The 12444-nt window shown below is 40.2% G+C and overlaps 1 protein-coding gene across 1 annotated transcript in view; it reads left to right on the forward strand.

Moving 5' to 3' along the window:
- MYO3B (myosin IIIB) overlaps positions 1 to 12444 on the forward strand; it is a 224515-nt gene that overhangs the window by 131202 nt on the left and 80869 nt on the right. Inside the window, exons 20-21 of the mRNA XM_032880284.1 lie at positions 415 to 475; positions 1408 to 1507. Of these exons, the coding sequence (XP_032736175.1) occupies positions 415 to 475; positions 1408 to 1507 (161 nt within the window). The remainder of the gene's footprint in view (positions 1 to 414; positions 476 to 1407; positions 1508 to 12444) is intronic.

The raw sequence follows: 12444 nt of genomic DNA on the forward strand, positions 1-12444 counted from the left end.
AGGAAGCCTCTTAACTGTACAACTCAGTATTTCCCATACTTATTTGACTACAGAATGTATTTTGAATTATCTAACAATGTGATTACAGTGTGCTGGCTGGGAAGTACAAACTTACCATCAGTTTTGTTGGCTTCTTGGTAAAGTCTGTAAAAGCCCAATAGTGAACTAAATTGTATCATACAACTTTAAAAAGGGCGGCTACTACATTCTTAGAACCTCAGGCTGACTAAGACTATAGCAGTAACACTTAGTAGGATGCATTTTCTTCAGTTGACCATGTCCTTTTAATTGAGGACCAGAATGGAAAACAATGGGAACATAGTATGTTCTGATACCTCTTTGGAGGAAAGCAATCCTCTTTAAGTTCTTAAACATGATTTCAGGCCTTTTAAAAATGATTATTTTTCTTTTTAGGCATCCACAAACCCAGTGTTCTCCAAAAGGGTGTGATGTCTCCACAGGACATTCAAATAAGGTAGCTGGACACCTTGATTCCAATGTGACTATGTATCTTTATTTCAGACTTGTCCAAGTCGATGGTTGTGAAGCCTGTCTATGGCTGCTTGGTCAGGTCATCCAAACATGAAACTGTTAGTGATATTTTGAAGTCTTTGAGACAAAAGCCCAGCTTGCTAAAGAACTTTGGTTCAGCAGAGAGACAGGGAGGTACAGTGAAGAGAGAATCAAAAGCCTGGAAATTTGCTGCTGAGAATAAATGCTAGCTGCTCCCCGAGGTGATTTGTCTGTGCACTCCACTCTCTACAGATGTTAGAGCCTCTTTTTGAGTAAGGACCCGAGGTTCTTTGGTAGCACTTTGATATCCTGCTCGAATTCAATATGTGAAATGGAGGCGTCTCTCTGTGACTTGGAGCCCACAGCAGGCTTTGAAGTCTGATCCAATTTTTGCTGCCTACTATTTGATGTTGAAAGGATGAAATGAAGAAAATGTACAGTTTTTGCCAGTAACTCTGCTGAGCATATGTAAGATTAAAAAAACAAAATCCTTTGGATGATGTACTTAGAAATGTTAAGTAGATTAATACCTTCCTATAGGTTTTCTTTTTTCTTTCTTAGGGATAAAAATTAAGTATAGGAGAAAATCAGCACATAGTTGTTTTTTATATTCTGAACTATAATTAATTTAAGAGAGGGCTAAGTTGACTTGTTCAGAGGAAGAAATAAATGAATTAAGCAAAAGGTGCTGAGACTCTGCTACTAATTGCCCCAAGGAGAGGACCTCCACTCAATTCTCATGCAAGACAGGGGCAACTTACATGACCCAAATATACTTAGCTTCTTCCCCATATCATCAGGGTTAAAGGTCCCTTAGTTAAATGGAAGCTATGTCCTTGACGCTGCTTCTTCCAAAGATAAAAGTAATGTTTCTCTTATTGGGTCTTTGCGAAGCACTCCATTTCTGGGACTGATCTGCTATCTTCTCGGACATGCCATGCTGCCCCAGGTTGCCCAGGACCAAGTCCCTCAAAAGGAACCCCTACAAAACTTGGTAAGAACATTTTGAATTGCATGCTGCTTCTACCTTTTTTTTTTTTTAAGATTTTATTTATTCATTTGACAGACAGAGACCACAAGTAGGCAGAGAGGCAGGCAGAGAGAGAGGAGGAAGCAGGCTCCCCACTGAGCAGAGAGCCCCAAATGGGGCTCGATCCCAGGACCCTGAGATCATGACCTGAGCCGAAGGCAGAGGCTTAACCCACTGAGCCACCCAGGCACCCCCTGCTTCTACCTTTTGCATGCTTGTGTACTTTTTGATGAGTTGGTTAGGCAGGACTATCTAAAAAGTAGGACTCAGTAATATGACTTAATGTTCGCAAAAAATTCAGGTTTGTGCAGCCATTAAGGCTGGAAGCAAAACATGTATTAAAAGTAGCCATGGGGTGCCTGGGTGGCTCAGTGGATTGGGCCTCTGCCTTCAGCTCAGGTCATGATCTCATGATCTCATGACCTGGAGTTGAGCCCCGCATCAGGCTTTCTGCTCAGTGGGGAGCCTGCTTCCCCCCCCACCCCTGCCTGCCTCTCTGCCTACTTGTGATTTCTCTCTCTCTGTCAAATAAATAAAATCTATTAAAAAAAAAATAGCCATAGAGAGCCTGGATGGCTCAGTTGGGAGATTGCCTTCAGCCTAGGTCATGAACCCAGAGTTCTGGAATCAAGCCCTGCATCAGGCTCCCTGCTGAGCGAGCAGGGAATCTTCTTCTCCCTCTGCCTTCCACCCCATCTGCTTGTGCTCTCCCTCTCTCTGTCAAATAAATAAATAAAATATTTTAAAAAATAAAAATAAAGGTACCCATTTACTGCCTCCTCATGCCATACAAGTTTACTTCTCTGAGGGAAGAAAGTGAGTATCAAAGACCATTATTTCCCTTAACCTGTTAAGAACCTCAAATTAGGAAACTACCTCACAATTTCATTTTGTCAAAGGAAAGACAGACAACTGGTCAGCTTCCAGTGGAACAGATCATTTTGGGTCAAAATCTAGGACTTGTAAAGAATATGGATTTAGAGAGTAGTTCTACTCTTTTGGCAATACATTTGGCAATTCTTTCCACAAGAGTACACACATCTTGCCACACTCCTTTGGGAAATAGCAATTTATGGCCCCCTTTCTAAATTTTTTGCTACAGAATATGGTGAAAGTTAGTTTGGGGCTTATGTGTGACTATAATGTGTGGTTTATGTGTACTTCTGGAAGATAAAATAGAAGCATGATTGTAAGAAATACTTAAGAACCAGAAGATACTAAGAGCAGTGTGGACCTTCCAAAGAAAGAAACTTTTTCAGCTTAAAATACTGGCATTACACTCAGTATTGACTTCATTTGACATTTTTCTAGAATATGCAATAAATTCTCAGGTCTCCAAATTTCTTCTTAGCCTGTTTTTCAGTAACAAAGTAGTACAATATGAAGTGAAGAATGTACAATAAGTGTGTTAGGACCTTCAGTCTATATGGAACTTAGGCTGTTGGAGAGAGACAAGAGAGGATGAGTGTACTATAGCAGAGCCTTTTAAATGGGTATGCAGAAAATGATAAATCTGTCAAAGGGAATATTTTCCCCATGGTGTTCAGTGTTCCCACACAGCCAGATAGTGTTCAGGAATAGGGCCACAATGAGGTAGGGATAGGAGTGGTGCAAAAAAAAGAGGGAAATTTAGGGAAAAGACAAGGTGGTAGAGCAGAATCCATTATGCAAGAATTTGGTTGGCATTTGTCTCTATCCAAACAGACAATCTCTACCTTTTAATTGTGTTGTTTAGACCATTTATATTTAATGTGATTATTGATGCATTTTGGCTTAAATCTACCATCTTGCTGTTTGTTTTCAATTTTTCCCATCTGATCTTTGTTCACTTTTGACATTCTACTTTAAAATATATGTAAAAAGAAAAAATTTAAGTATGATTGAGTAGCCAAAGGCACAGATTCTAGAATGAGACCTGCCTGGATTCACATCTCTGTTGTCCTGTGTAGTGTTAACTGAGTTATGAAACAACTCCCTATCTCAGTACTTACACATGTCAAATGAGGAAATGGTAATTCATAGCTGAGGGGTTATCCTCAGGATCCAATGAGCTGGTAGTACAAGCAAAGAGCACAGCATGGTGTCTGGTTCATGACAAGGGTACATTATTTCAGCTGTTGCTGTTGTACTCATTGCTATTGATATTATATAAATGCAAATTTAATCTATAAGTATGAAAAACAGAGAAATAAAGTTCTTATTGTAAGGCACTAAATTTTGGTAGGAGTTTATAGGGATTAAAAATATATTGTATTTTGAATTAACTATTAAAGAGATTTGTTGGATTATAATCATCTTTCTTGGTCTTTAGGAAAGTATTTCCAAAGTCAAGCTCACCAATAAGCTACACATCTGACTTGCTATAAGTGGCTCAGATGCACTTTCCTGTCACACTTGTTTTTTCCCTCCAATCTGGATGGTTTTCTCTTGGGTTTGCCACTATCACCATTACTTCTCCTTACACTCTTGTAAATAGCATCCAAAGTAGTCTTCCTGCTTCCATTCTTTTCCTCCTTCAACTTATCTTCTGCACAGATATCTGAGGAGATTTTTTTTTCTTTTATTTATTTGACAGACAGAGATCACACGTAGGCAGAGAGGCAGGTAGAGAGAGAGGAGGAAGCAGGCTCCCCACTGCACAGAGAGCCAAATGCAGGGCTCGATCCCAGGACCCTGAGACCATGACCTGAGTCGAAGGCAGAGGCTTAATCCACTGAGCCACCCAGGCGCCCCCTGAGGAGATTTTCTAAAGCATACTCTGATACTAACATTCCCTTCCTCCATATTCCTCCATGGCTCCCCACTGCTTCAGCATCAGCTCTAAATTTCTTGGTGTGACATTCAAGGCTATCTCTTTTATGGTCTTAATCTTCCTTTCTAGCTGTATCTTCCACTGATCTCTCTTCCTTAATTTTTGCTTCAGAATATCCAAACTGTTCTCTGTTCTCCAAGAATACCTAGTATGTTCTTCCTCTCCTCTGTGACATTGCTCACACAGTGCCCTCTGCCCCATCTATCCTTCTTACTGTTCACTTTCAGTCCTTTCCATTCTTTTTTTTTTTTTTTTTAAAGAACGTGAGTTGAGGGGATGAGGGCCTGGGGGTAGGGGGAGAGAGACAGAGGAAGAGGGAGAGAGAGAATCTTAAGCATGCTCCATGCCCAGCACACAGCCTGATGCAGAGCTCCATCTCACAACCCTGAGATCATGACCTGAGCCAAAATCAAGAGTTGGATTTGGATGCTTAACTGACTGATCCACTCATGCTCCCTGGTCCTCTCCATTCTTGATTCCCCATGGTTCCCTCTTCTGTGCCCCTTGACTCTTCTTTTAGTACTTACCACATCCTGCCTTACATTATATTTTCATTCATCTACTAGATTTTAAACTCTCTAGGATTGTATCTTTTCATTTCTGTATTCTCTCCTCACAGCCTAGCCTATATCTTCTAACTGAATTCTTGAGCATCCAAAGCCATGATGAAATAAAATGGAAGCAAGAATGTAATGAAGCTCTTGAATGAGGCAGAGAAAAGTTTTAAAATGTGTTTCTAATAATCCTGAAATAAAATAAATGTCTCTTAGTCACCCCCAAATAGGATAGCATACCACTAGAGCAGGTTAAAATGATCCAACCAGTTTTATTTTGTTGCTGTTGTTTTGAGTGGGGGAAAGAAAAAGGTTTAGGCAGGAAAACGCATTATGTAGAAAGTAGCAAAGATGGATCAAAGAGCAAAAGCTCTCCAATTATATGTTTTCAAGGTTATCAGCTGCAGAAACAAGAGTATATTCTGTAAGAAACATTTCAGTAAGTTATACTTTTGGGTTTAATTTTTTGCCTTGAATTACCCATTATTTCAACCTATATTTCTATGAAAGACTGAACGAGAATATTGTGATCTTTCAGTATTAAAAAAAAAAAACAAAACCCACTAACATCCAACAAGTTAGCCTTGTAACTTTCAATGACTGCTAATAACTTCACTGTTGTATGGAGTGGTCTGGTGGGGTGGGGGATGGAGGGAAGTGGGGAATAAATCTAAAGCTCCTGTCAGGCCAGCTCTGTTCAGGGCAGGCATGCAAAGAAGTATACAGATGTGGGGCTTGTACAAAGGCTGTCTTCATCCCCTTAGGCAGAGAGTCTCAGAAGTAGTCCTTAATTTGTCCATCTGAGCCTGACTCATCTTCACATAGAAAAGGAAAGCACAGTATACCCAGGAAGTACATAGTAAGAATCACTTTGTAACTAATTCAAGCAGTGAAATTATTTAATTAGACCTGATGGGCATATAGACAGACTTGGTCTGATTTTACTGTTTAAAAATGTATTCTTTAGACATTTTCCTTATATTTATTATTCATCTATTTACTCAGCAATTATTAATACTTACTAAGTGCCAGGAACTGTCCTGTTCTCGGACTTCTTATTTTTAAAAGAAAACTTCTTAGTTTTAAAAGACCAGTTTTGGGTTGGTTGTTTTAATTTCCAATTTGCAAAGATACTTTGTGAATACAATAGAAAAGAATTATAGTTGACCCTTCAACAACACAGGGGTTAGGAGTGCTGACCACTACACAGTCAAAAATCCATGTCTAACTTTTGGTGCATCAAAAATTTAACTACTCATAACATTCTGTTGACCTTACTGATAACATAAGTAGTTGATTAGCACTATAATGTGTGTTATATGTATTATATACTGTACTCTTATAGTAATACCTTTTTCTTAGTTTTTTTTCAGTATTTCTAAACTGTACAGTTCATCTAAGAGCTTTTCCAAACTGTTGCAAATCTAAAAACAATTTCCAATTATCTTTTGGGGAAAAATCATGTATAAGTGAACCCACGCAATTCAAACCCGTGTTTTTCAAAGGTTACCTACTAGTTACGTAATTGCATACTTAGATGTTGTATCGATAGCAAAATGATCTAAACTTTTCTAAATTTCTTGCTCTAAATTATTCTAAATTTCTTTACTAATCTTGTTGGGACAAGTAGCAGGAGTCAGCCCACACACCACATACAGCACGAACACTGTTCTAGGCATGTGTGATAAATCAGGGAACGACAGTAAAAAATTCCTGTCCTCACAGTGCTACGTTCCAGCAGAGGGAGATGACAATAAATAGTAAGCATAGTACAAAAGTCAGTGGTATGGGATGTTAGAAGGGTTCAAGTGTTATGAGGGAGAAAATACTGCGAGGGAAACTTTCGGAGTAGCCAAAGTATGGAAGAGGGGGTTGGGGATGATTGCACTTTTAAATGGGGTAGATAGGGCTGGTTTCACTGAGAAGGCTTGAAAGTGGTGAGCAAATTAGCCATGCAGTATTTGGGAGAAGAGCATTCCAGGCAAAGGGAATACCATGGCAAAGGCCCTGAGGGAAGAGCCTGCATGAAATAGGGGAGGGGTGGAAAGAAGCCCTGTGGTGGGAGCTGGGAGAGCCAGAGGAATGGTAGAAGGTGAGGAGCCACATCAGCACTTCTTCCTTCTTCTTGCTCCTCCTTCCCCTCCTCTTCTCCTCCTCACTCTCCTCCTCTCCTCCTCCCTTCCCCCCCTTCTCTTCCCCCATTCCTCCTCCTCCTCCTCCTTCTTCTTCTACTTCTACTTCTTTTAACTTTTATTTATTAAATAATCTCTACCCCCAATATGGGGCTTAAACTCACAACCCCGAGATCAAGAATTCCATGCTCGGGGCACCTGGATGACTCAGTCATTGAGTATCTGACTCTTGATCTCAGCTCAGGTCTTGATCTCAGGGTCTTGAGTTCAAGCCCCGTGTTGGGCTCTGTGCTAGGCATGGGGCGTGCTTCAAAGAATGAAAAATAAAATAAAAAATAAAAAGAGTCGCATGCTCTACCAACCGAGGCAGTCTGGTGCCCCAAGTCAGTACTTCTTAATGACTTAACAAGCACCCCAGGGATCTAGTCCAAATGAAGATTCTGATTCAGTAGGTCTGGGTGGCTCCAAAGATTCTGCAATACTTATAAGCTTCCAGGCGGTTGCCGGTGTTGTTGTGCTGAGGCCCACAACAGTGAGGGTATACACCCAGTGAAATGCAGAGTGCTGAGCATTTTCAGCCCAGGAGTGACTTGACCTGAGTTGTGTATTAAAATGATTACTCTAGCCCCTTGGTTAAGGATAGACTACAGACGTCATCGGTGAATGAGTTATTCTGGTTAAGTTTCATTTTCCAGACAGCTGCAACTTTCTAAAACCTATCACTCCCTTTCATTCTAAGTGTAATGAATACAATTCTGTAGTGTCTTAGAACATGATCATTAACAACAGTTATCACACAGGGCCATAATGCAGAGAGCGTCCTAGAGATCACTGTGAAATGGGACCACCTACCCTTTCCTGTGATACCTCACCTAAGTGAGGTAGTTCTGCGTTAGAACTGGAAGGTTTTCCTCGATGTGAGATTTTCACTGCGAACACCAGGACAGCTCCAGGCAAATAGAGACGAGTTGGTCAGCCTATCACAATACTAGAAGTTGAACTTGATTTGGGGAGGAACTTTTTTTTTTTTTTTTTTTTAATTAGATCACTCCTCCAGGCAAGACAAAGCCTTAGATCCGTGGGACAGAATTGCCTCGAACTGCCTGCCTGTGTTTGGAAGGGGTTACAAGCAGCTTACCAAACAGCAAGCACTGTGACCATGAAGGGCTCAGATGTCACCCATTTGACCAAAAGAGCATGTTTCTGCAGTGGAGTCTCAAAGGCAATATAATCCCTATTGGGAAAGCACATGGAAACCAAACCCTATGTGGAGGGAAGGCTGCTAGGCCTCTGTGGCCTGCATCCAATGCCATTATGCAATGTCACACATGAGACTTCAAGGCCTCTCTTACGCCCTCACGTATGGGTAGTCTTCAGTACTCTGAATGTCTCCTCCTTTGGCTTCCATTGAGCTGAGACACCTTTTCTTCTTGCCCAGATGCCACAGAATTCACCGTAAACCCTCATCAGTGAAACTGGTAAATCCTGTCTCAGGACTTTTCTCAGTGAGATAGTAAAGGAATTTGAGGCATAGAATTCTTACTCTGTTAGCATGGGAAGTGGAAAAAAAAAACCCTCCTTGTTAAAGGATCTTTTTTGATGAGTGGTGCTTAAACTTCAATGTGCATCAAAATCACTGGGCCCACTCTATAATCCCTGGGTCGGGATGGAAGAGGGATTTGTGTTTTTATCAGATTCCTAGGAGACATCATAGCGCTGGCCTGGGGACTACCGTTTGAGAACCACTGCTCTAGATAACCCCTATCTCTGCGATACCACATTGAATGAGAAAAAGTGAACCGTATGTGTATGATTTTCTATTCATTCAACAAACACTTATTGAGCACTCACTGTATATCAGCCACAGGCCCAGAAGTGAAATAAGATATTTAGAGAGTGTAATGTATTTCTAATATATTGGTCTTTGCAGCTGTTATTTTCCAAAGCAGGTTTGGGAATACACAAGTGTCCTTATTTATCTCAAGTGGTCTCATTAAATTCTCAGGAAGTTGTCAAGAACAAAGTTACATTTACTTATAACTTTGCTGTAGAGGAGGAGGAGGGGAGTGTTCCAGATTTTTATAAAGTGTCTCAATTTCTAAAATTATTAGGAATTATTGCTTTTAAAGGATATTTCTGTTTTGTAAACTCTGCCCGGCTTTGCCAGCCTCCCGTAAGGCAAAATTGCTCTAAACCCCACCAGATCTGAATATTTGCACAGATCTCTTATATGGATGTCATCACCAGAATGTTTGTGTTCTGGTTTTTTGCAAAAGAATTGAGGCAAGGCCAGCATAAGGATTGCATAGTTTGAGGCTTGTGGGCATGAGGGTAAAGGATAGAAGGAGAAAGAAGAGAGGAGATTATAGCTCTCCTAATCCCAAACTTCATTTCTCATTTAGCCTGATTTATATTAATCATATACCTTTCTTCTTTTGCTTAAAAGACTTTTTTTTTTTTCTTCCCAGATCTGGATTTGGGGTTGTTTTGCTTTTGTTTAGCTTTATTTTGTAATTTTGGAGAATGTGAACAGAGTGCTGGCTGGCCATTTACCCCAAATGAGGCTTCTGTCCAAAACTATGACTTTTAGGAGGAATTTGTAGGTTGACTACAAAGAAGAGAACATTCATTTTGGCACACAATTTTCCCCCTGAAATTTGGGGATCTGGATGATAAGGAGAAGGGACGCAGTCCACAGAGGTCAGCATCACCGCCAGCTGAGGTGGCAAGATCCTGACCTTGCCTGAGGAGTTGAAGCTGGAGGGGAGGTGGCCACAGTCCAGGAGGTCACTGGTCAGCCACCATCCCAAGGCCGCATGGCTCAGGGAAGGCCTTGTGACAGTCTGTTCTCATTTCTGCAACTCATTAAAGCATGTTATGAAGTTGCATAGTTTGGGGTCATTATTTCTGCCTAGATTGTGACTGCAAACGTATCTGAGGCAAGTTCAGCAGGAACTTTTCCGGTGCTTTCCTGAGCGTGTCAGGTCAGGATGCACTTTCTGCGGATGCCAAGTGAAGTTCTGGCATTGACCCAGGACATCAGGAGCGCAGCTGCCAGACAATGCGAGGCGGGGTGAATGAGGTGAGTTAGGGTACTTAGCTTCCAGAATGGGAGGCTGATGGCATGGCCATAAAACGTGCTGATAGGAATTTTATTTGTAAATTCTTTTCTTACTTGATATATTTGAAACAGCACATACTCTCTAGACTACCCTGTTGACCTTGGCTGCCTAGTTTGTTTTATTTTAAAGGATTCTTTTCAACTTTAAAATTAAACATACAGTTGTATAGTGGTAGGAATGAGGAGTGGAGAGGTTTTTCTTTTTACTTTTGCTTGTTTTCCAAGATTAGGAGTAATACATTATTTTTAATTAATGACTTTTTTTTCCTAGTAGTTTGGGATTTTCAGAAAATTGAACAAAGTGCAGAATTCTCATATAAACCCTTATGTCTTCCCCCCCCCCAAGTTTTCCCTGTTGTTAACATCTGGCATTATTGTGGCTCAGTTGTTATAATGATGAGCCAATATTGATATGTTATTTACTAAAGTCAAGAATTCACAGTAGGGCTTACTCTTTGTGTTGTACACTCTGGGTTTTGACATGTATCCACCACTGCAGGATCATACAGAGTAGTTTCACTTGCCTAAAAATCCCTTATGGCTCCACCTCTTTATCCCTCCGTCCCTCCCCCTAAGCTCAGGGCAACATCTATTTCAGGAGTAAGGGTGGGGGTTGTTGTTTTTTGCTTGTTTGATTTTGTTCTTTTACTGTTTACAAATTTCACCTTTTCCAGAATGGAAATATACGTGGAATTATATACATAGCTTCTTCAAATTGCCTTCTTTCAGTTACCAATACGCATTTGAGCTCTTCTGTGTCTTTGCACGGCTTGATAGTCCATTTCTTTTTATTGCTGAATGTACTCCGTTGTGTGGCTGTTTATCCATTGTATGGATTGTTTATCCATTCACCCCTTAAAGACATTTGGTTGCTTCCAAGTTATGGCAATTATGAATAAAGCTGCTGTAAACATTTTTGTTCAGGTTTTTGTGTGAATATACGTTTTCAACTCTTTGGGGCAAATACCAAAGAGTATGATTGCTAGATTATATGGTAAGGGTATGTTTAGCTTTGTAAGAAGCTGCCAAACTGTCTTCCAAAATAGCTGTACTATTTTGCATTCCCACCAGCAGCAAATAAGAGTTCCTATTGCTCCAAATCCTCACCAGCATTTGGTGTTGTCAGTGTTTTGGATTTAGGCCATTTTAGTAGGTGTGTAGTAATATCTTGTTGTTGTTTTAATTTCTGTTTCCCTGATGACATATGACTTGAAGCAACTTTTCATATGCTTATTTGCCACTTGTTTGTCTTCTTTGGTGAAGTATGTGTTTATATCTTTTCCCCATTTTTAAATTGTTGTTTGTTTTCTTATTGTTAAGTTTTAAGAGTTCTCTGTATATTTTGGATACCAGTCCTTGGCCAGATATGTTTTACAATGTTTCTCTCAGTCTGTGGCTTGTCTTTTCATTTTTTAAGTAGTGTCTTTAGTAGAGCAGGAAGTAATTTTTTTATATGTATATAACCAGGAAAAAAAAATGTTTTCAAATCAACCTGACTCCCTTCTTGGCTTAGCAACCATTCCCCACCCAAGAAAGTTAGTAGTCTGAAAGGAACGAGATAATCTGACATTTAGATGTTAAACATATGAGAACCTGACACAAATGTGTTTCCCAAATTAAATATGATCAATTTTAAGTGCTATAGGGAGGCAAGACAGACACAGTCCAAAAGTTAATAAGAAAAAAAGTATGACTATATGCAGAACCATGCTAAGATTTTTTTCCAGTTTTCGTTTTTCTTTGAGTTTCCTGTTTCCTTGCTACTTGTACTGATTAACTCACTAGAATTCCTAAAATGTCCAAGAAAACTCCAGTTGTTAGCTTCTGGTAAAAACTATAATTAGCAGAGGAAAAATTATTGGCTTAAATCAGAGCAGGCTGGAAGAGTGAAATGAATCCTTATTACTCATTCATTTAGATATTCAGCAGATATTCGTTGAGCACCTACTAAGTGGCAGACACTATATTGGATGCTGGTGGTGTACAAGGCAGCAAGATCTAGGATTGTCTTTGTGAAGTTTACATTCCAAGAGGGAAATAGACAAGTAACTCCAAAATCAAGTCTCCTTTGACTGAGGTGTCAATAAGAGTGAGCACTGATCTGAGCTCCAACAAGGGTACCAGGTCTCAGAGAGTGGAGAAGGGCCAGGTAGGCTTAAACCAAAGCTGAGAACTGAAAGTTTGGGGATTAAGAATCTGCCAGGCAAAGAGGGGAGAAAGGTGTCTCCAGTCCTCTAACTGTTCCCTTTCCACACCTGGAAAAGCTCACATGGGAGAGAGAG

The sequence above is a fragment of the Lontra canadensis genome, unplaced genomic scaffold (assembly GCF_010015895.1).
Source record: "Lontra canadensis isolate GAN:19392208 unplaced genomic scaffold, GSC_riverotter_1.0 scaffold69, whole genome shotgun sequence".
NCBI lineage: Eukaryota > Metazoa > Chordata > Mammalia > Carnivora > Mustelidae > Lontra > Lontra canadensis.